At 42.5% G+C, this 24,971-nt stretch overlaps 1 protein-coding gene across 1 annotated transcript in view; it reads left to right on the top strand.

The window, feature by feature from the left end:
- Positions 1-10,918: 10,918 nt before the first annotated feature.
- LOC137384102 (zona pellucida sperm-binding protein 3 receptor-like) overlaps positions 10,919-24,971 on the top strand; it is a 96,481-nt gene continuing 82,428 nt past the window's right edge. Inside the window, exons 1-5 of the mRNA XM_068057709.1 lie at positions 10,919-11,177; positions 12,978-13,169; positions 17,947-18,043; positions 19,345-19,418; positions 20,427-20,612. Coding sequence (XP_067913810.1) covers positions 11,114-11,177; positions 12,978-13,169; positions 17,947-18,043; positions 19,345-19,418; positions 20,427-20,612 — 613 coding nt within the window. The 5' untranslated portion in view covers positions 10,919-11,113. The remainder of the gene's footprint in view (positions 11,178-12,977; positions 13,170-17,946; positions 18,044-19,344; positions 19,419-20,426; positions 20,613-24,971) is intronic.

The following is a 24,971-nucleotide window of genomic DNA, read 5'->3' as shown; positions in this document are numbered from 1 at the left end:
CAGGCAGAACACGGCGTAAGAGAGATAACCAAAATGATAAGATTACGTGTTGTGATTATGTTCACGACTTTGGTCTGATAAGGGAGGAATGTCGTGATTTTCTGTGTGGGCTTGATTGTTTGAGAATATATGGTACTTGGAAGGGGAACTGAAAGTAGTTTTGTGCTTTGGGGGTTGCTGTAAGGTCAGATAAGTTTATGCTGCTGTAGTGAGAACAGTAAACAGAATTCTACAGAAGTCTTCAATAAAACACTTGTTAAATCTTTGTTAAAGTTAAAGCTGTAATTTCAAGTGTGATTCATTTCAATTTGAGAGGTAACAGTGGTGAGCCACCTTCTTGAGCCGCTGCAGTCCATCTGATGCAATACACCCACAGACCTGTTAGGAGGGAGTTCTAGGATTTCGATTCAGCGACAGTGAAGGAATGACGATATATTTCCAAGTCAGGATGGTGTGCAGCTTGGAGGGGAACTTGCAGGTGGTGGTGCTCCTGTGCGGCTGCTGCCCTTGTCCTTCTAGGTGGTAGAGGTTGCGGGTTTGGAAAGTGCTGTCAGTTGCAGAAGGGCATCTTTGTACACACTACTCCCACTGTGCGCCAGTGGTGGAGGGAGTAAATGTTTAAAGTGGGGTGCTAATCAAGCAGGCTGCTTCGTCCTGGATGGTGTTGAGTTTCCTGAGTGTTGTTGGAGCCGCACTGATCCAGGCAAGTGCAGAATATTTAATCGTACTCTTGACTTGAGCCTTGTAGATGATGTACTGGCTTTGGGGAATCAGGAGATGGGTTACTCGCTGCAGAATTTCCAGCCTCTGACCTTGTAGCCACAGTATTTATGCAGCTGGTCCAGTTCAGTTTCTTGTCCATGGTAACCCCTAAGATGTTGATAGTGGGGGAGTCAGCGATCGTAATGCCATTGAATGTCAAGGAGAGATGGTTAGATTCTGTCTTGTTGAAGATTGTCATTGCCTGGTACTTGCATGGCGCGAATGTTACTTGCCACTTATCAGCCCAAGGATGTTGTCGAGGTCTTGTTGTTTTTTGGATATGGACTGCTTCAGTATCTGAGGAGTTGCGAATGGTACTAAACACCATACAATGATCAGTGAACATTCCCACTTCTGACCTCATGATGGAGGGAAGGTCATTGATGAATCAGCTGAAGATGGTTGGGCCCAGGACACTACCCTGAAGAACTCTTGCAGTGATGTCCTGGAGCTGAGATGATTGGCCTGCAACAACCACAATCATCTTCCTTTGTGCTAGGTATGATTCCAGCCAGTGGAGAGTTTTCCCCGATTCTCACTGACTTCAGTTTTGCTAGGGCCCCTTGATGCCATACTAGGTCAAATGCTGCCTTGATAAAGGGCAATCACTTTCACTTCACCTCTTTTGTTCATGTTTAGACCAAGGCTGTAATGACGTCAGGAGCCAAGTGGCCCTGGCGGAACTCAAACTGAGCATCAGTGAGCAGGTTGTTGCTGTTTAAGTGGTGCTTGATAGCACTGTCGACGACACCTTCCATCACTTTGCTGATGATCAAGAGTAGACTATTGGGTATTAATTGACCGGATTGGATTTGTCATGCTTTTTGTGGACAGGACATACCTGAGCATTTTCCACATTGTCAGGTAGATGCCATTGTTGTAGCTGTACTGGAACTGCTTGGCTAAGGGTACAGCTAGTTCTGCAGCACAAATCATGACTACAGCTGGGATGTTGTCAGGACCCATAGCCTTTGCACTATCCAGTGCCTTCAGCCATTTCTTGATATCATGTTGAGTGAATCGAATTGGCTGAAGACTGGCATTTGGGGACCCCAGGAGGAGGCTGCGATGGATCATCCACTATAGAGAGCAAGGCGTCAAAATGGCTTTCTAATCACAGCACATTCCAGTGCAAAACCCCATGCAGAAAGTCTGTGGAGGTGTAATGAATGGCTTGTGTGCTCATTCTCTGCTGACCACAAAATCTGACCCATTATTATGCACTTCAACCTTACTCTTGCAGTTTGTAAAATTATATAAATTTGGTTAGTCCATGTATAGTGAAAGGGAACTGAACTTTGTGGTCATGTTATTCCACTCACTGTATTCTATGTTCAAACAATCACAGCCCTTTTAATTGTTGTGCACGATTCCGTTTTCTTGTTCAGGACACACAGTATCTTATGTTGATGGCCTTCAGTTTTGCTCTTCCTGGCAAATGGAAACACACTTTGTGTCTATTCATCAACAACTTATACTTATATAAGCGCCTTAAATGGAATAAACTCCCCCAAGTTGCTTCACAGGAGCATGATAAACAAAATATAACACCGAGACACTAAGGAGCTATTAGATCAGATGACCAAAGAGGCAAGTTTTAAGGAGTGTCTTGAAGGTAGAAAGTGAGGTAGAGTGTCAGAGGTGTAGGGAAAGTATTCTAGAGCCTAGGGCCTAGGCAACAGAAGGCACGGCCACCAAAGGTGGAGTGATTAAAAATTGGGAATGCTCAAGAGGCCAGAATTAGAAGAACACAGATATTCGAAGGGTTGTAGGGTTGAAGGAGATAGGATTTGATAGAACCTCTCCCTTTCCTATTTTTGACAACCTCTGTTAAGACATCCCTGAGCCTTCCCTTTTCAAGGGTAAATAGACTAAAAGGTATGGCAGTAAATGAACACTGGGAAATATTTAAATAAACAATTCAAAGGGTCCAACAAAAGTACATTCAGTTCAAAAACAAAATCTTGTCAAGTAAGACCCATCTGTGGCTCACTCAGGAAGTTAAGGAGAGAATTCGACTAAAAGAAGAGGCTTACAATGTTGCAAAAAAACAGTAGCAAGTCTGAGGATTGGCAGTGTTTTAGAAACCAGTGAAGGGCCACCAAAAAGTTGATAAAAAGGGAAAAAAATAGAATGAGAGTGAACTAGCCAACGATATAAAAAACAGATTGTAAGAGCTCTTGTAAGTACATAAAAAGGAAGAGAGTAGCTAGAGTAGACATTGGTCCCTTAGAGGCAGAGACAGGCGAAATCATCATGGGGAATGAGGAAATGGCAGAGGCATTGAACAAATATTTTGCGTTTGTCTTCACAGTAGAAGAGACAAGTTCCATACCAGAAATAGGCAGTAACCTAGGGGCTAAAAAGAGTGAGGACATCAAGGAAATTGATATCAGCCGAGAAAAAATATTGGAGAAACTTGAGGGACTAAAATTTGACAAGTGCCCTGGACCAGATGGCCTACACTGTAGGGTGCTAAAAGAGATAGCTGCAGAGATAGTGGTGTGCTAGCTATGATTTTACAGAATTCCTTAGATTCAGAATGGTCCTGTCAGATTGGTAGTTGGTAAATGTTACACCGCTTTTCAAGAAAGGAGGTAGAAAGAAAACAGTGAACTACAGGCCAGTTAGCCTAACATCAGTCATTGGGAAGATGCTGGAAACTATTATTAAAAGGAGTCTTAACATTGCACTTGGAAAAACATAGGATGATTAGAACAAGTCAGCAACGTTTTACTAAAGGGAAATCCCGTTTGACAAATTTATTAGAAATTTTTGAGAATGTAACTAATAGGGCAGATAAAGGAGAACCAGTAGATATAGTATACCTGGATTTCCAAAAGGCATTCAATAAGGTGCCACATAAAAGATTAATAGGCAAGATGAGGGCTCATGGTGTTGGAGGTAATATATTAGCATGGATAGAGGATTGGTTAACAGACAGGAAGCAGAGAGTGGGCATAAATGGGGCATTTTTAAGATGGCAGGCAATGAATAGTGGGGTGTCAAAAGGATCAGTGCTGGAGCCTCAGATATTTACACTCTGTCTCTTCATTCTTCTTTGGCCTCCTTATCTCGAGAGACAATGGATAAGCGCCTGGAGGTGGTCAGTGGTTTGTGAAGCAGCGCCTGGAGTGGCTATAAAGGCCAATTCTAGAGTGACAGGCTCTTTCACAGGTGCTGCAGAGAAATTTGTTTGTCGGGGCTGTTACACAGTTGGCTCTCCCCTTGCGCCTCTGTCTTTTTTCCTGCCAACTACTAAGTCTCTTCGACTCGCCACACTTTAGCCCCGTCTTTATGGCTGCCCACCAGCTCTGGCGAACGCTGGCAACTGACTCCCACGACTTGTGATCAATGTCACAGGATTTCATGTCACATTTGCAGACGTCTTTAAAGCGGAGACATGGACGGCCAGTGGGTCTGATACCAGTGGCGAGCTCGCTGTACAATGTGTCTTTGGGGATCCTGCCATCTTCCATGCGGCTCACATGGCCAAGCCATCTCAAGCGCCACTGACTCAGTAGTGTGTATAAGCTGGGGATGTTGGCTGCCTCGAGGACTTCTGTGTTGGAGATACGGTCCTGCCACCTGATGCCAAGGATTCTCCGGAGGCAGCGAAGATGGAATGAATTGAGACGTCGCTCTTGGCTGACATATGTTGTCCAGGCCTCGCTGCCATAGAGCAAGGTACTGAGGACACAGGCCTGATACACTCGGACTTTTGTGTTCCGTGTCAGTGCGCCATTTTCCCACACTCTCTTGGCCAGTCTGGACATAGCAGTGGAAGCCTTTCCCATGCGCTTGTTGATTTCTGCATCTAGAGACAGGTTACTGGTGATAGTTGAGCCTAGGTAGGTGAACTCTTGAACCACTTCCAGAGCGTGGTCACCAATATTGATGGATGGAGCATTTCTGATGTCCTGCCCCATGATGTTCGTTTTCTTGAGGCTGATGGTTAGGCCAAATTCATTGCAGGCAGCCGCAAACCTGTCGATGAGACTCTGCAGGCACTCTTCAGTGTGAGATGTTAAAGCAGCATCGTCAGCAAAGAGGAGTTCCCTGATGAGGACTTTCCGTACTTTGGACTCCGCTCTTAGACGGGCAAGGTTGAACAAACTGCCCCCTGATCTTGTATGGAGGAAATTTCCTTCTTCAGAGGACTTGCACGCATGTGAAAGCAGCAGGGAGAAGAAAATCCCAAAAAGTGTGGGTGCGAGAACACAGCCCTGTTTCACGCCACTCAGGATAGGAAAGGGCTCTGATGAGGAGCCACCATGTTGAATTGTGCCTTTCATATTGTCATGGAATGAGGTGATGATACTTAGTAGCTTTGGTGGGCATCCAATCTTTTCTAGTAGTCTGAAGAGACCATGTCTGCTGACGAGGTCAAAGGCTTTGGTGAGATCAATGAAAGCAATGTCGAGGGGCATCTGTTGTTCACGGCATTTCTCCTGTATCTGACGAAGGGAGAACAGCATGTCAACGGTCGATCTCTCTGCACGAAAGCCACACTGTGCCTCATGGTAGACGCGCTCGGCCAGCTTCTGGAGTCTGTTTAGAGCGACTCGAGCAAAGACTTTCCCCACTATGCTGAGCAGGGAGATTCCACGGTAGTTGTTGCAGTCACCGCGGTCACCTTTGTTTTTATAGAGGGTGATTCAAGTCATTAATATAGCATGTAATGTATCTAATTTGCTGATGATACAAAGCTCAGTGAAAAGGTAAGCTGCGGGAAGGACATAGAGAGGCTGCAAAGAGATATTGACAGGTTAAGTGAGTGGGCAACAAGATGGCAAATGGAGTATAATGTAGGGAAGCGTGAAGTTGTTTACTTGGGTCGTAAAAACAGAAAAGCAGAATTTTTTTTTTTAAAAGATGTGAAACTGGTAAGTGTTGATGTTCAGAGAGACTTGAGTGCACTCGTACAAGGAACGCACAAAGTTAACAAGCAGGTGCAGCAGGCTATTTGGAAGCCAAATGGTATGTTGGCCTTTATAGCAAGGGCATTGGAGTACGGGAATAAAGAAGTCTTACTAATATTGTACAGGGCTTTGGTGAGACCGCACCTGGAATACAGTGTGCAGTTTTGGTCTCCACATTTTTAAGGATATACTTGCACTGGAGGTGGTGCAGCGAAGATTTACTAAATGTGTTCCTGCGATAAAGGGATTGTTCTATGATAAGAGGCTGAGTAAATTGGGCCTATATTCTCTGGAAATTAGAAGAATGAGAGGCAATCTAGTTGAAACATACAGGATTCTGAAAGGGCTTGATAGAAACTGAGAGATTGTTTCCACTTGTTGGGGAATCTAGAAGATGGGGACAGTCTCAGGATAAGAGGCTGATCATTCAGGGCTGAGATGAGAAGAAATTACTTCACTCAAAGGGTTGTGAATCTTTGGACTTCTCCACCCCAGAGGGTTGTGGATGCTCCATCGTTGAATACATTTATTTATTTATTTTTATTTATTTATTTAGAGATACAGCACTGAAACAGGCCCTTCGGCCCACCGAGTCTGTGCCGACCATCAACCACCCATTTATACTAATCCTACACTAATTCCATATTCCTACCACATCCCCACCTGTCCCTATATTTCCCTACCACCTACCTATACTAGAGGCAATTTATAATGGCCAATTAACCTATCAACTTGCAAGTCTTTGGCATGTGGGAGGAAACCGGAGCACCCGGAGGAAACCCACGCAGACACGGAGAACTTGCAAACTCCACACAGGCAGTACCCGGAATTGAACCCGGGTCGCTGGAGCTGTGAGGCTGTGGTGCTAACCACTGCGCCGCCCATGAAATAAGACTGGGATGGATAGATTTTTGGTCACTCAGGGAATCAAGGTATATGGGGAGTGGGCAAGAAAGTGGAATTGAAGCCCAAGATCAGCCATGATCATATTGAATGATGGAGCAGACTTGATGGGCCATATGGTCTACTTCTGCTCCTATTTCTTGTGTTCTTGTAGCAGTCGAGTGAACCTTCTCTGAACTGCCTCTAATGCATTTATATCCTTTCTTAAATAAGGAGACCAAAAGTGTACACAGTGCTCCAGATGTGGTCTCACCAATACCCTATACAACTGTAGCAAAACATCCTTACTTTTATATTCCATTCCCCTTAAAATAAATTACAACATTCCATTTGCCTTCCTAATTACTTGCTGTATCTGCATACCAACCTTTTGTGATACACCTACCAGGACACCCAGATAAGAACATTAGAACTAGGAGCAGGAGTAGGCAATTCAGCCCCTCGAGCCTGCTCCGCCATTCAATACGATCATGGCTGATCTCATCTCGGCCTCAACTCCACATTCCTGCCTGTTCTTTATAACCCTTCAACCCATTACTCATTAAACATCTGTCTATCTCCTCCTTAAATTTACTCAATGTCCCGACATCCACCGCACTCTGGGGTAGTGAATTCCACAGACTCACGACCCTTTGAGAGAAGTAATTTCTCCTTCATCTCTGTTTTAAATCTGCTACCCCTTATCCTAAAACTATGACCTCTCGTTCTAGATTGCCCCACTAGAGGAAACATCCTCTCTACGTCTACTTTGTCAATACCCTTAATCATCTTATATACCTCAATTAGATCTCCTCTCATTCTTCTAATGGAGAGTAATGGCCTAAACCGCTCAATCTCTCTTTCTAAGACAAACCCCTCATCTCTGGAATCAATCTAGTGAACCTCCTCTGAACTACCTCCAATGCAACTATATCCCTCCTCAAGTAAGGGGACCAAAACTGTATGCAATACTCCAGGTGCAGTCTCACTAATGCCTTGTACAGTTGCAGCAATGTTTCCCTACTTTTATACTCTATTTCTTTAGAAACAAATGCCAAAATTCCATTTGCCTTCCTTATTACCTGCTGCATCTACAGACTATTTTTCTGCGATTCATGCACAAGGACACCCAGATCCCTCTGCACCGAAGCACTCTGAAGTTCCTCTCCATTTAGATAATAATTTGCCTTTCTATTCTTCCGACCAAAATGGATAACCTCACACTTATCCATGTTAAACTCCATCTGCCAAATTTTGGCCCATTCACCTAACCTATCCATATCCATTTGTAAATTTCTTATTTCTTTATTGCAACTTGCTATCCCACCTATTTTAGTGTCATCTGCAAATTTGGCTATAGTATCTTCTATCCCTGCATCCAAGTCATTAATATAGATTGTAAATAGTTGGGGCCTGAGGACCGAACCCTGTGGCACGCCACTAGTTACATCTTGCCAACCAGAAAAAGACCCATTTATCCCGACTCTGTTTTCTGTTGGTGAGCCAAACCTCTAGCCAAGCAAATAAATGCCCCTAACCCCATGTGATCTTACCTTGTGTATTAACCTTCTGTGTGGCACCTTATCAAATGCCTTCTGGAAGTCCAGATATAATACATCTACAGGATCCCCATTATCCACTTTGCTTGTTGCAGTTTCAAAGAACTCTAGCAAATTAGTCAAAACATGATGTACACTTCATAAAACCATGCTGACTCTGATGGATTGCGTTTTGACTTTCTAAATGTCCTGTTAATACTTCCTTAATAATGAATACTAAAAATTTCCCAATGACAGATGTTAAACTAACTGGTCTATAGTTTCCTACTTTCTGCCTCCCTCCCTTTTTGAAATAAGGGCGTTATATTAGCTTTTTTTCCAATCCACTGGAACCTTTACCGCATCCAGGGAATTTTGGAATATTATAACCAATGGATCCACTATCTCCGCTGCTACTTCCTGGGGACTTGTGGACTTGTCTGCCTTCAATCCCAATAGTTTGCTCAGTACTTTTTCCCTAGTGATGATGATTGTTCTAAGTTCCTCCCTTCCTATAACCTCTGCATTACCTGTTACTATTGGGATGGTACTAGATGGCACTGTGAAAATTGAGGCAAAATACTGATATAATGTCTCTGCTATTTTTGTGTTCCCCACTATTAACTCCCCAGTTACATCCTCCAAGGGACCAACATCCACTTTAGCTACTCTCATTCCTTTTTATATACTTATAGAAGCGTTTGCTATCCATTTTTATATTTTGCTCTAGTTTTCTTTCTTAATTTACCTTTGCTCTTTTCATTACATTTTTAGTAACCCTTTGTTGATCTTTAAAAGTTTCCCAATCTTCCACCCTGCCATTGGCCATTGCAATATGGTATGCCGTAGTTTTTGTCTTTATGTTATCCTTAACTTCCTTGCTTCGCCATGGATGTTTTTTTCCCCCTCTTACAATCTTTTTTCCTCTCTGGAATATATTTTAGTTGGGAGGAATTGAATATCTCCTTAAACATCTGCCACTGTTCATCAACTGTCCTACCTTTTAGTCTTCCTGCCCAGTCCACTAGGGCCAAATCTGTTCTCAGGCCTATGTAATTACCTTTGTTTAACTCCAGCATGCTAGTTTGGGACTCCAGTTTCTCGTCCTCAAACTGAATTTGAAATTCTAGCATGCTATGATCACTCTTCCATAAAGGTTCCTTAACTATAAGATCATTAATTAATCCCACCTCATTACATAATACCAAATCTAGAATAGCCTGCTCCCTGATTGGTTCCACAGCATATTGCTCCAAAAAACAATCTCTAATACATTCAATGAACTCTCCCTTGAGGCTACCTTTGCCAATTTGATTAATCCAGTCTATATGCATATTAAAATCACCCATGATCATTGCTGTACCTTTCTTACAAGTCCCCAGTATTTCCTGGTTTATACTGTGCCCTACTGCTGAACTACTGTTTGAGGACCTATAGATTACTCCCACCAGGGACATTGTTCCCTTGTTATTTCTTATTTCTACCCAGACTGATTCTACGTCTTGATCTCCAGTGCCTATATCTTTTCTCACTACAGCACTGATCTCTTACTTTACTAACAAAGCTACACCACCTCCTCTTCCTTCCTGCCTATCCTTCCGAAATACTGAGTACCCTTGGATATTCCCTCTGTACCTCAGAGTTCTGCAATCTCTCTCCATTTAAACTTCAGTTGTTCTGCAGATTGCTTACAAGGTTCATATTGAGGTGTGCTGAGAGATTCTCCATGGAACATGCATTTAGACCGAAGCATGCTGAAAAATGTAGTTAACATCTGTCAGCTGAACATCAATTTTAACTTTTCAGTGAGGCTGAAGCCTCTGGTAAAACATTAACGAAGGAATTCAAAAACAGAGAACTTAATGTAGTTTGAGTTATATTACCGTGCAACGTGCAGTTTTTATGCTGTCAGGATGTTAGAATTTTAAGTTCAACATTTTTAACTGATCAGAAATATTGAAAACATATTTTTAGTGATTTGATTGGCTTGTCAACACTTCGTTTGCTTGTAGCTGTTCCTGACTATTTTTGGCGGGATTTTTTTGGGAATTGTCATTCCTGCCTGTTGGGTTGTCATTATGTTCCATACCGGTTCAAACCTGATTTTATTTGTTTACAAAATTAAACTTAAGTCAATCTATTGGAAGAAATTTGCATGTATATACGTGGTGCACAAGGTGTGACAGAGGAAGCATGACATTATATGAAGTGCACACAGCTGTATTTTAAAATAATTATAAAGAGAGAATTACGTTGCCCTTAAATAAACCTTCACATCTGCCAAAATGCCCCAAAAGGCTTCATATCCAGTCAATTATTTTTGAAGTGTAGGCAGTGTAATTATGTGGCTAAATTAAGTACCAACAACGTAGCTCTCCTTCCGTACCGCATTGAAGTAGATTCTGTGCTCGGGTGCTGGAGTCTAATTTGGCCCACAAATTTCCTGATACAGAATAGGTATTTAGTTAAATGACTCGTATTACTTCTAATGAATGACGAAGTGGGATTGCGAAAGTTCAATCTTTGCATCTTGCTACTCTTACCAAAGAACTTTCAAAGAATTCTCCGCTTGGAGCTAAGGTAATACAAGTGGAACTGCCCTAATTAGAACTACTTGTGAATTATTGTATATTTTCATTTAGCTTTTGCCTTTTAACTTGTCGAGGGGGGAAAAGAAGTTTATCTAAACAATAAAACATAACCTTATTTAAAATAAATTCCTGGAGGGAAGCCAGTACTCCAGTACAATGGTGGGGGGAGGGAAAAGAGTGGTGTGTGCGTCACCTGCTGCGCCTTTGGTAGAGTGGCTTGTCCTGGATTAGTCACATCAGAGCGCATCCGGCACTAGATTAGCAGTTCACGAAAGGAACGGGAGCCTGGAAAACTCCTGGGAAAAGAAATCAAACTGTATTAACGTCCCAGAAGGGGAAAGAGATTGTAAAGGTTTCTTCAGATTTCCTGGCCCGGTGGAGGGAAAGTTTCCCCCCGATTATTAAAGAGAATTGGGAAATGGCAGAGAGACTGATCCTCACTCTCATGGCCATCTGCACGGTCGGGGTGGCCTGGGTCACGGGTAAGTAGCGCTCCTGCTCTTTATTACTGCTTCAGTGGTGTTTTAGGTCTGTGATGGGGCAGGTTTACAGCAGGTGCTCGGGGTTTTACTGTTAAAACCTGGTTGGGAGATACCAGCCCTGTGCGACACTGAATTAATATCCAGCAGTTGGCCCTGTTTTATAACCTCTTCCATTTATTGTGGGTAATGCTAGCCATTCCGATCTGTATTTTTGTACAAACTGAACGGCGTATTTAAACTCCAAGTGCAGCGATTGGCGTGAGACAATTTGACTTTGACCAAACACTAGTGTAGATGTAGTATGAATCTGGAGTCAGGGTTAATCCTGACTAAGTGTAGTGTGACATCCTAGAGGAGAGATGCTAGTCTGAAGTCTATTTAGATTTTAGCACTATAGTTTTAGAATTATAAAATGAAAACTGTTTTCTGTACACTTGGAATACAAATACTTCCAAAGTTCTTAGTACTTAAGACACGTGACTCTGAACTTTGTTCCATTGCTAGCTCTGGCTTTCCCATTTTACGACTGGGTGGATTGGTAGCGAGATATACATGCAGTGTTATAGCTAACTAAATCCCAGTTTTAGTTTATCTCCTAGTCATATGTGCTGCTCCTTGGTGACTCAATCCTCTAAGTATGCTGAGGAAACCCAGTTGTACCTCTTTCTCTGGAACCCGATGACTACCTCTGATAGCAGATTGTCTCTGACTTGTATTAATTTGTGCAGAACTAAAAACATTCTCCAGCATCATCAGGCAGGCTAGAGCTATTGTTACTGACCTCTGCAATAAACACTACACTTGCCTCCAATTCCATCCCATTCTGCAGTTGCTCAGACTGAATCAGGCTGTGTGAAACCTTGGAGTTCTGACTGATTCAGTGTTAAGTCTCTCATCTAAGCCATTGTCAAGACTACTTATTACGAGTTCTGCCTTACCTCATTCTTCCCACCTTTACGATGGCTTTTGTCACCACCTTTAAACTCGATTTCTCCAAAAATCTTCCTAGCTGGCTTCCCATTCCTTTTCTGTTCATAAACATCAACTCTCATTACTTCTCCTGGCCCCATAAGGAAAGCTTGTATTAAAAAATTTTTAAAAACTTGCCTGTTTAGGCTACTTCTGGCCTCAAATCCACTTCCTGCTATCTGCAATTGGTAGAAAAACCATACTGTCTTTCCTGTGCAGGTTACAAGCTAAAAATAATCAAGTTCTGCTGACATCATCAGATCATGATTTGCATATTTTAAAGAAGGAGCTGTTGGTTTTAGGTGGATGTCCTTGCCACTGTGCAGAACAGGTTAAATTAGAAGACAAGAAGAACTGATCACTAATAGGTCTTCAGGGCAATTTTAGTTGCCTGTCCACCTGCTTTCCACCATGTGCATAGCATTAAAATGACCCCTTCTCACTGTATCTTTGGTATTAAAAGACGCAAAAGATAGCTCAATGAATAACTTGATTGTGTTACTGCGAAATATACTTCAAATGTTTTCAAATTTGTTTAAGCACCTATTTTGGACACTCGCCATCCTCATTAGTTGTATTTTTGAATATCCATTATTTTGAGTTACACTTTTGGTCTCTTTAAAAGGAAGGTGGCTAAAAGAAAAAAAATAATGGATTTGAAATTGGTGAGAAAATAAAAGCGCAAGGTAAAAGATCCCAAAGATCTGAGTATTAGATGAAAGGAAAGACTGGATATTTTAGATTAAGGGAGCTATCTTTCACCTGTGACCTAATACATCTCTAATGGAAGGGAGACTTGTTGAAACTATGAACTTGTGTTTTTTTTTGAAGGTGACTGTGGCCCTCCTCCACAATTGGAAAATGGCTCACCAAAGGATGAATTTATTTCTCAGACCTCCTTTCCTGTGGGTACTACTATTATTTACAAGTGTTACGAAGGTTATGTGTTTCAGGAAGGAGGTTCAAGCCGTATTATCTGCAGGGATAATTCAACTTGGTCACCTTTACGGGCTGTTTGTGAACGTAAGTAATGAGCAAATTTATTTCCTCTCCTCGCTTGAATTTCCCTTGGTTCATTTTCTCACGAACAAAATGACTCCTACCTTGCCATGGCGATGAGCAGCCTTTCAGTACTGCACCCAAGTGACCATTCTTATATGTGAGCCTGGGTGATAAGGGACTCGACTGTAGCCTGTAACATAGTTTGTCCTTGATCATTTTCTCACCCAACATACAGTAAAACCCTGGCAGAGAACATTGGATAATCCACTGGACCTACTTGTTTTTTTTGCTCTGCATACTGAATCATAAATAAAACAGAAAATGCTGGAAGTACTCAACAAGTCTGACAGCGTCTGTGGAGAGGGGAAGACATGTGACTTATCAGGTGTAATGCAAGGTTATTGACCTGAAACGTTGGCCAGAAATTTACGTTCCCCGCGGAAGTGGGCTGGAGGCAAGAGTGCATAAAATTGAGTGGGAACTGGGAGATGTCGTTCACGCTGCAGTTTTACCAGCGGTGGGGGAGGTGACAAATGGCAGGCCCACTCCAGGTCAGTTAAGGGCCTCCTCCTGCTGCTGGTATATGACTAATGGTGGGCGGGCAGTTCAGTAGCTCAGACGGCCGCCCAGTAAAACCTGGCGGCATCCTTGTGAAGTGAGGGGGGGAGGGGCCTCCTTCTGATTGGATGCCCATGGAGGTCCTGCCCCGCACCGCAGCACAAGCCATCCACACTGGAGTACCTCCCTGCCCTGTCTCACTGGGGCCCAGCCAATTGTCCTCTGAAAGGCCCCACACAGTTGCTTGTATTCCAGTGTCTTGTCCATATTGCTGGTCCTGACCCCTGGCAGGAATCCTGCTTGCCAACCTCCATGCTTATGTCATAGAGTCGTGGAGAGATACAGCACTGAAACAGGCCCTTCAGCCCACCGAGTCTGTGCCGACCAGCAACACCCATTTATACTAATCCTACATTAATCCCATATTCCCTACTGCATCCCTACCATTCTCCTACCACCTACCTACACTAGGGGCAATTTACAATGGCCAATTTACCTATCAACCTGCAAGTCTTTGGCTGTGGGAGGAAACCGGAGCACCTGCCAGAAACCCACGCAGTCCCAGGGAGGACTTTCAAAGTCTGCACAGGCAGTACCCAGAACCGAACCCAGGTCGCTGGAGCTGTGAGGCTGCGGTGCTAACCACTGCACCACTGGGTATTGTAGATCTCTAGGTATGAAGCCAAAGATTTTGCTTGTCTTTTTATTGTCTTGTCTATTTATTTTGCCAACGTTTTAAGCCCCAGTAAAGCTACATATAAGAATTCCTTTGTTCCTGCAAGCTAAATGAAATATATTTCCTTTCTCTCAATACCAAAATCCTTTAGTGTATTGAATTGTATCTGGCTAATGAACACAGTCTGTTTGATTCTTCTAAGTGTGATGGGCACAGCAAGTGTAATCCTTTCGGATGTGTGTTGGATACTGTGCATGTGACTTTGAGAATGATGGATTTGTTAGTTTCAAAACTCAACAGGTGCTAGGATGGCTGATGTGAGAAATGACCCAATTCAGAAATGCATTACAACAGATTATTGAGCTAGAGTGAGGATGGGGAAGAATCTTGATCTGTATTTGACCCTGGAGTACTTGAACCTAATGCTAGTTGCACAAAATAGAGAAGTGTGACTGCTCTTCAATGTCATCTTGCAGCATAACAGGCATAAGAATTCACGAATATCTTGATATCATTTGCTTGTGCACATTTCCTGTTAACATCATCTATTAAGAGGCATCTTGACAAATACATGAATAGGATGGGAATAGAGGGATACGGTCCCCGGAAATGCAGAAGGTTTTAGTTTAGGCAGGCATCAAGATTGGCTCAGGCTTGGAGGGCTGAATGGCCTGTTCCTGTGATGTACTGTTCTTTGTTCTAATTGCTGTCCCAAATTTATAATGGAACTGTCTTGTAATCTTGGAATTACACCTTCCCACCAGTGGGAAGGGTCTTCTGAAAGGGTCAGCAACTCTAATGCTACCAGGAGCTCCCTCCCAAATATACAGTTTCCAGCAATCCCTAATCCCTAATCAAGAATTAGGGTCCAGCCTCCCAAACATTTTATGCATGGCTCTCCATAAAATTGATGCCTGATGTTAGAGAGAGCACCAACAACTTCTGCACAATGAGGTCCCATTTAACTAAACTGAGTTTTATTTTTTGAAGATTTACATAGTGGACATGGAAAATGCAATTGATGTTATACTTGGATTTCAGAGAGATTTTAATAAAGTTCCACACTGATGAATAATGGCTAAAATAAGGTGTCACAGTTGAGGGGTTAAAATGTGGTGCCAGATGGATATTTGGTTTAAAAGCAGGATTTGAAAGGTATATGTTTGGTATCCTAGAGATCAGTTTTGGAACCCTTCTATTTTTAATATAGATCAGAGGTAGGAACAATGGTATTGTAATCAAAATCTCCAAGTTCATTGATACTGAAACAGCAGCCAGGCCAATACTAACTCCAGTCAAGTGAAATATCCAACCAGATAGTATCAACTGCTGTCTACTTTAGCTTTTGTGACACTCCAGTCTGCAAACTGAGCATGTTAATTTCTACATGCTGGTCCCTGAGGAAAGAGAATTAGCATGCTTTCCCTCGAACAGGTCTTGAACACCTATCATCATTTCTCCTTTTATGGAGCCAGGGTTCATTTGTGTGCCTGATGTGTGTCTAGGATTCCCTACTGCAAGTGGTAATTGTTCCACATTCTCTATTGGATTCACACTCCTCGTGTATGCCTCGGTGTGGCCACCTCTGAAATATTGCAACAGTTACTCAAAAGGTGGTCAGTGTAATTGCAGAGCCAGCCTAAGCTTGGTGCAACATTGAGTGTTATGATAGTTCCTGGAGATGACCTCCAGATGGCAGCTTTCTAGTTTATGCCTTACTTTTGTGAATTGGCAAGAGTGTAAGTCAGATAATTTATCCAGCTGCTTGCAGAAAAAACAAAGGCCGAGTAGCCTGTATGTGGGAGACCTATTGGAGGCTGAACAAGTTCAGAATTGGACTATTATACATATTTGACTGAAGCACAGTTCCTGCTGTTCCTAAATATTTATGAAACCCCTCCCTCCAAAGCAGTTTTTTTTTCTGTTCAGGACCCTAATTTGAGTTGTGGACAGGAAATGCCTAACTGGGCAGTGTGGCTTGCTTTGTCAGTTGAGTCAAAACGTTTTGGGTTAAGCTGCACACCAGGCTGCGAGCGTATGATCTAGGATGGCACTTCAGGTTGCTGCACTTTTGAAGGTGCTGTCCTTTGAGAGACTAAACAGATGGCCCATCTCTCTGGGTGAACATTGACGATCCAGTGACAATTAAAACTGTTACAGATGCAAAATGCCCTGCATACTGAATCGTAAATAAAACAGAAAATGCTGGAAGTACTCAACAAGTCTGACGGCGTCTGTGGAGAGGGGAAAACATTTGACTTATCAGGTGTGATGCAAGGTCATTGACCTGAAACATTGGCCAGAATTTTATGCTCCATGCAGGTGTGGGCTGGTGGCAGGTATTGGGGGTACATAAAATTGCAGTGGGAACAGCATCCCCCAGCTCCCACTCAGTTTTACCAGCGGTGGAGGAGGGGACAAATGGCCGGCCCACTCTAGGTCAGCTGCTGCTGCTATATGACCAATGGTGGGCGGGCAGTTCAGTAGCTCAGACCGTTGCCCAGTAAAACCTGGCGGCCTCCTTGTGGAGTGGTGTGGGGATGGGGTGGAGGGGCCTCCTTCTAATTGGATGCTCGGTGCCCATGGAGGTCCTGCCCCGCCCCGCAGCATGAGCCATCCACACTGGAGTACCTCCCTGCCCTGTCTCACTGGGGCCCAGCCAATTGTCCTCTGAAAGGCCCCACACAGTTGCTTGTATTCCAGTGCCTTGTCCATATTGCTGGTCCTGTCTAGGTGCAGTCCCAGCAGTGGCCACAGCTCCCAGTTGTGCTGCTGCTGAAGAGCTGCCTGCCTGCTAATTGGCCGGTAGCTCTTCGAGGAGGAATTCCTGTCTCAGTGGGGCAGAAGTCCTGCCCGAGGCAAATTAATTAAGGGCCTGGGTAGCATAAAATTACAACGGAGCTTACAGGCTCCGTGGAGGTTGCCAACCCCCAACTTTTTTTGGCTGTTGGGCGGGGCCTCCGGACCAGTCTAAAATTCTGGCCGTTAATGCTGTTTTGCTCTCCACAGATGCTGTCAGACCTACTGAGTACTTCCAGCATTTTCTGCTTTTACTATTGAAAGTGTTTTCTCAATGTTCTGAGTAACATGTTTCCCCCAGCCAATAGCATGAAACAGAGATTAACCAGCACTGTGATAAGTGGCTATATAAATGCAAGTCTTCCTTTTTCTTTACCTGTCTTTATCACAAATTAGTCAAGAAAGTTGCTGAATTTCTGCACCTCTCTCGATTTATTCATTAGTATGGAAATATTCAGCCTTGGCTTAATGGAGATAAGCATTATTAAAATAAAGCTGCACCATTTGAGTTTGGATTGACTGGTGAAACAGTGCATTACACGATTGTCTTGGGTCTCCATTAAAATCAAAGTCCTGACATTCCCAAATATTGTATCATTGGAGTGCGTCTTTAATTTGCTTAAATCTTGAATCCTTGCGTTGGGGCAATCGAATATTCTGAAAAATTGTGCAGTTGTTTTCATATAATTAAACTGCTGTGAAATATTGGAGATAATGTGGCCTATTTTAACATCTCTACTCTTCCCCCAACTTTTCTCGATCTAGCCAAAAACTGTGGCAATCCTGGAGAGCTTCTGAATGGGTATTTTGTGGCAATGGATACCACTTTTGGAAATAACGCTACATTTTATTGTGATGAAGGGTAAGTGTTCAGTATTTCCATTCTTCTTGTTATAGGCAATGGAACCGAGGGTTATTGGGGGTAGATGGGGGTGTGGAATCTGAAACACAAACATCATCCATGATCTTATTGAATGGCAGAGCAGGCTCGAGGGGCCGACTGGCCTATTTCTGCTCCTAATTCGATGTTCGGAAATAGGATTGCTGACTACAGTCAAGGTTCAGTTTTTTTTTTTTTTGAAAATAGTAATTAAATTGAGGTCTGCCATGGTATCTTCATATTGTTTCAAGCCAGGAGACCACTTGCTTATTACATTCCTGATGGTGATTTACCTTTGTGTCTCTGAATATGGCTTCCTGTTCTATGTGCAGTCTTTTTCTTGTATTTTACAATTATGCAACAGCTTGGTTGTCCAATTATTAAATTGTGGACAGTTAATGATGTGAATGATCATCCATTAACAATGTTCACATAAAAGATATTTAACGTGTTGATCTGGGGGTTCACAATTGAATTATGGTATTTGCTCTTGATCTGTTAATTGTGTATCAATAGTTTGATTATATGCAGGTAAAGGGTGCTAAGTGGGGTCTTAGTTGAGCACTTAGAAGAAGGCACTCACTGAGACTTGAGGTGGTGAGTGAGGTGCTACATGTTTGTGATCCTTTTGCTCTGTGCAATAAATGTGAAACTGAGTGAAGCTAGGTTCCAGCGTTATCCTTCCATAATAGGCTTTTGGAGTTTCACATTCGCTGGCTCCTGTTAAATAAGTAATTTACACTGCAGTTCAACTCTGAGCCACGACAAATATTCTTCCTTTGATCAGCTGACCAAAATCCAGCAACAACTTTCATTTATTTATATAGCACCTGTTAATGTCGTAAAAATCTTCCCAAAGTGCTACACAGGAACATTATCAGGCAAAATTTGTCACCGAACTACATGAGGTATTGGGACAGCTAACAGAAAGCTTGGTCAAAGAAATTGGCTTAAAGGTGAAGAGAGAGGCAATAAATTGGAGAGCTTCAGGGAGGGAATTCAAGGGCTTAGTGCCTAGACAACTGAAGGCATGGCCCCAAATGAGCTGGACCCTAACAATACAAGTTATTTTGATTTATACTGTATTCCACTGCTAATGTACATTATTTATCCTTTTTTTTCACTGAACAAAAGTACTGTATTGACAGTTTCATAGATTTAATCGTTTACAACCAACCCTTGAATTTCTTTTCTGAACACATTACCACTGTTCTATTTAATTCTTGGTTGATATTGAGTGACTTTCTTTTTGATCCTGCAGCAGTTTTTTTTTTTCCCCCCAGATACCAGATAGTTGGTAGGAACTACCGGCGGTGTACAGCTAATGGTTGGGATGGCCAGGTTCCAACCTGTGAAAGTAAGTTAGAGTTCTAAATTTGTGTAGAATGGTTGTATACAGAAATAAGACAATGAACCACAGTAAAGGAATTCACATATAAGGTGTGCTGGCTTCACCTGCCAGCTTTTTACTTGCTGTAGTTTGGACTCTCCGAGGTTAGGGTACTAATTTTCTCGTACAGCCAGGAAAAATAGATAAATATTTTGATTCGACATTTCATGCTAACGAACGTGAAGCATAAGAAGCTAATCTGAGTTGATCAATTTGGTGATTGAAATACTGAGACACGGTCATGAATTTCATCCATTTATTCAGTGCAAGGAAAATATTAACAACCCATCATAAATCTACCTGAGGACCCCTCTGGAATGATGAACTGGATAATGTTCAGGTTTGTAAGCCTGGCCAACAATCTCTGCATTGCTTACTAGAATTTTGTCATAACTGCATGACTCCAGTGCAGAGATGGTGTTAGAACCCATGCAACTGTGCACAATCTGAACTCATTAAGAAGCGATGAGTGGATTCAGTGATGAGATGAAGCATTTCACTCTGTCAAAATGTCCACATGCAAATGGTTTGCTATGTGTAGCTTCTAAATTCAAGAGCTGTAATTCAGTATTTGCCATTCAATCAATTAAATGACTACTTCTAGCTGCTATTTACAGTCTCTACTGTCATGGACTGTGCTTCCTATTAATCCCTTCTGTGAGAGCAGTCTTTAAAGGATCCTGAAAGACTTGCTTTAATCTTCCTTCTATATTCTAGCAGTATAAAGTTGTCTCACAGACAATGGTCTCCAAAATCTAAATTGAAACTGTGTCAATATAAAAGCATTTGTATTTGTCACTCCTCTACCCTCCTTTAATAGATCCACATAAAATCAGTTCTTCAGTGAGTTATGGGGCATGGAACAGAGAAGTGAAAATGCCATTTTCTTGTGTTGGTTAACTTTGTGTTTTGCCTCTGAGGCATTTGATTTGGCAGTCTGTGTGGGACTCTGACTGAATTCCTTTTTTTCCCCAGTTGTCACATGTGCTGATCCTCCACCTATTAATAATGGGACATTGTCATCATTACCCGAAGGAGGGTCCTGGAAATTTGGAGCTGTAGCAACATATACATGTGATAAAGACTATTCATTGATTGGTGACAAAAACATTGTTTGCACAGCGACTGGAGAGTGGGATAAGGACCCACCAATGTGTAAAGGTACAGAACTTTGGATTAGAATTAGTTTCAATTGTCTTTCCTGCAGAAATTTGGAAGTTTGAACATCATTATCACAATTTTATTGTCCAGTTGCACTACTTACTGTTACTGCTTTAATTACTTGCAAACATTTGCAATATTACCAGTATTGGTTTTCTGTAAAATTGTCCACTTTGGCAGGAAGAATAAAAAAGAAGCATATTATCTAAATGGTGAGAGATTGCAGAGTTCTGAGATGCAGAGGGATCAGGGTGTCCTCGTGCATGAATCGTAAAAGGTTAATATGCAGGTGCAGCACGTAATTCGGAAAGCTAATAGAATGTTATCATTTATCGCGAGAGGAATTGAATACAAAAGTAGAGAGGGTATGCTTCAGCTATACAGGGCATTGGTGAGACCACATCTGGAGTACTATGTACAGTACTGGTCTCCTTATTTAAGGAAGGGTATAAGTGCATTGGAGACAGTACAGAGAAGGTTTCCCAGACTAATACCTGGAATGGGCTGGCTGTCTTATGAGGAAAGACTGGACAGGCTAGTCTTGTAATTGCTGGAATTTAGAAGAGTAAGGGGCGACTTGATTGAAACCTATAAGATCCTGAGAGGTCTTGACAGGGTGGATGTGGAAAGGATATTTCCTCTTCTGGGACAATCTCGAACTAGGGGTCAGTGTTTAAAAATAAGGGGTTGCCCATTTTAGACTGAGATGAGGAGAATGCTTTTCTATCAGAGGGTCGTGAGTCTTTGGAACTCTCTGCCTCAAAAGGCGGTGGAAGCAGAGTTTTTGAATATTTTTAAGGCCGAGGTAAGTTCCTGATAAGCAACGCGGTGGAAATGTGAAGTGATCAGTTCAGCCATGAACTTATTGAATGGCGGAGCAGCCTTGAAGGGCTGAGTGGCCGACTCCTGCTCCTAATTAGTATGTTTGAACAGATATGGCGGGCAACTAGTTTAGTCATTCACTGACATAACTGACTGCACTGCCTATAGCACCGTCCAGTCCTGCTCTCATTTGCCAAAACTGTTCTTCAGGCTGATCCTGAAATAGTGCAACAAAAACTAGATTCTTTTCTTTACCACAAATTGTTGTCTTGAGCCCCTCTCCCCTGTCTTCTCCACCCTCAACAACAACAAGGAGGAGCAGCTCATGGACTTCTGTGAATAAAATTGAGACCATCCATTCAGCTGCCTCTGCTGCTCCCTCCCTTCCCCTCGGCCACCAAACCAAGGTTTCTCCAAGGCTCCCACCTCCTCCACCCTAGCTTTGTATTTGCATCTTTCTTTAGTTTGTCTCCAATCTCCTGTCATGCCCACTCTGGCATCATCTGGTCCATCAGCCCCACCCCTGCTCCCTTGTTGGCTGATACGTTGGTTCTTTCTCTTCAGGCACTCTTCCCCTCTTCAAATCTGCTGTCGTCATGTTGCTTCAAAGTACCAATCCTTGACCTCTCTGTCATTGCAGCTACCATCCCATCTTCAAACCCCCCCCCCCCCCCCCCCCCACCCCTTTCCTCTCAAGTCCTTGAGTTGCCTCCTAGATCCTGTGGCTAATTTTCCCAGATCTCTATGTTTGAATCCTTCCAGTTGAGTTTCTGCACCGACCAAAGTAACAAAATGGCTCTTATTAATGTCACAAATGACATCCTGGCTGACTGCCACAAAGGTAAACTATCCCTGCATGTCGACTTATCTGCAGCCCTTGACACATTAACTGCACTATCCTCCTCCAATGCAGCTCCTGTTCAGCAGGGGGATCTGCACTCATGCCTGTTCCATTATTGTCTGTCTAATTGTAGGTGGAGAATCACCTGCAATAGCTTCTCTTCCCATTCCAACACCATTGCCTGTGGTATTCTCCCAAGGATCTGTTCTTGGCCCCTCCTGCTTCTCATCTACATGTTGTCCCTCAGCGACATCATCCAAAAACACCGCATCAGTTTCCACATATACATTGATGACACCCAACTCTACCGCATGACCACTTCTCAACATCTCCACTGTCTCTAAACTGTCAAGACCACTTACCTGAAATCCAGTATTTAAAAAAAAAACAGCATTTAAAATAAAAAGTTCTTTCTCACGTTCCCCCTACATCCCTTGACCAAAACCTGCAATCTGTGTCCCCTAGTCCTTGTACCATTAATTAATGGGAACAATTTTTCCTTGTCTAATTTATCAAAATCTGCCATTTTGCACATTTCCATTAAATCTTCCTTCAGTTTTTCCAACCTAACCTTTTTGTAGCTAAATTTCCCCCATCCTGGAACCATTCTGGTAAATCTCCTCTGCACCCTGTCAAGGACCCTCCTATCCTTCTTAAATTGTGCTGACCAGAACTGGACACAATACTCCAGTTGGAACCTAACCAGAGCTTTATAAAATTTCAACATAGCTTCCCTGGTTTTGTACTCAATGCAAATATTTATGAAGCCTAAGATCCCATATGCTTTACTAACCACTCTGAATATGTCGCGTCACCTTCAAAGATTGATGCATATGTACCCCCAAGTCCTTCTGTTCTTGCACATGTTTTAGAACTGTGCATTTAAATATATATTGCCTGCCTCTATTTATTCTGCCAAAATGCATCACTTCACGCTTGTCAGTATTAAATTCCATCGGCCACCTCTCTGCCTAGTCTATTATCCTATATTTGCTTTATTGCAGGTTCACATTGTTGTGTTGTTCGGTTTGTATTAATGGCATTTGTAAGGTGTTCTAGAGAAAGTCTTAGATTCTGGTAAAGGTTAACTAACAACTCTTTATTATTTACAGTTACTATGTACACTTTCCGCGAGCCACCTAAGCTAGCATCCTTCGTACCTCTATATCATTATCTCAAGCCTATCGTATGTGACTGTTATATCATCGCTTGTACAGTGGGAGGGGTCTCTCACTGTCTTCAGTATTAACCCTCTTGCAACCTTCTATTATGTCTCCTCTCAGTCTTTATCTGACATTTTTGCAACATACATATATTTATGACCTCTATTCTCACACTCACACGCTCTCCTCTGCAACCCCCCAACAAGTCTGACATTAGATTCAGTCTCATTTAAGGTTTGACAACTCTCCTCGATCTGGTTGTAATCTTTCTGGGACGATCAGTAGTCTTTTGTAGGAAGTCTGGTTTGCTTACTTGGGTTTTTTTGTTTCTACGGGTTGTAGTAGTATTTTGTTTGTTTGTCCTAAACTGAAACTTGCAGATGGATTATTGGCTGTTGCTTTTGCACAGTAGGAATGATCCTCTTTCATTCATTTAACATTTACTGATTCGTCCTCCATGTTTTGAATTACTGTACCTTCTCGTTCCAGGTCACTTTTCCAAACCTTTTTGCCATTGTTTAATTTGGGTGAGCTTCTCACTCACTCTCCTATTGCCATTCCAGGTTTGTTTCCTTCTGTAGGAGATTTCTCTTTCTTGAACTTTCTTGTAGTCTTGAGTTTCAATCCAGGCATTAATTGTCAAAGCAATAGTGGAAGTTGTGTTCTTAACTTCCTTCCCATTAGCAATTCTGCTGGTGATAATCCACACAGCAGTGTCATTGAGCAATAAACTGGTGTGGAGGTTATTCTGAATGGTAACCTATTGAAACAAAATTGCCCAAAAGATGTTATGAACGTAGTCAATAACCTTGGCCTCATCCAGGGGTACGTGCCAAAAACCACTATTGGCACCAAGTTTTGTAAACCTGGTTCTCAGAGTTTGATAAACTGTCATCCACCGTAGTCATTGGGTGAATCTCCATTTGCTTTTGCTTTGTTGAGCTGTGATGAATCCACGCATATTTGGCTTGTGGACAGGAACCATGACTGAACAAGACTGTTGGTTGTGTTATTGGAGAGATAATGCCCATTCTTGTCACCTCCTTCAATTGTTCTTGGACTTTGGTTAATAAGGGATAAGGAATTCTTCTTGGTCTGGTCCCTTCCTTCAGAGTGATCCTGCACTCTGCCTTTAGTTTTCCGAGCCTTGCGAACAGCTTTGGGAATACTGTTTTGAAAAAAATTGTTTACCTTTTGTTTGACTTCAGCTATCTTTTTAATCAACTGCAGTTGTAAGCATGCATTCCTACTTGAAGAAAATTCTTGATTGTGTAAGACGGATAATGCTGAAGAGTTGCTTGGAGTTTGCCTTTAACTCACAGTTGTGTCCCGCCTGGATGATGCAGCTGTATATCTGTCAGTTGCAGGTAATATCTCTTCACCCAAGGCTCTTGCTTGGCCAATACTGTGATGCTCTCCCCTGTGTCAAGCTTACAATTGTGAGGCGTCCATTCATGTCGATGTCGTCTGTTGTCCAGAAATCTTGGTCTGGATTATTGATTTCTCAGAAGAACACCCCTGGTTCTTTCTCTT

The sequence above is a fragment of the Heterodontus francisci genome, chromosome 25 (assembly GCF_036365525.1).
Source record: "Heterodontus francisci isolate sHetFra1 chromosome 25, sHetFra1.hap1, whole genome shotgun sequence".
Classification (NCBI taxonomy): domain Eukaryota; kingdom Metazoa; phylum Chordata; class Chondrichthyes; order Heterodontiformes; family Heterodontidae; genus Heterodontus; species Heterodontus francisci.
Note: the sequence above shows the minus strand (reverse complement) of the source record. Positions and strands in the feature narration are given on the sequence as shown.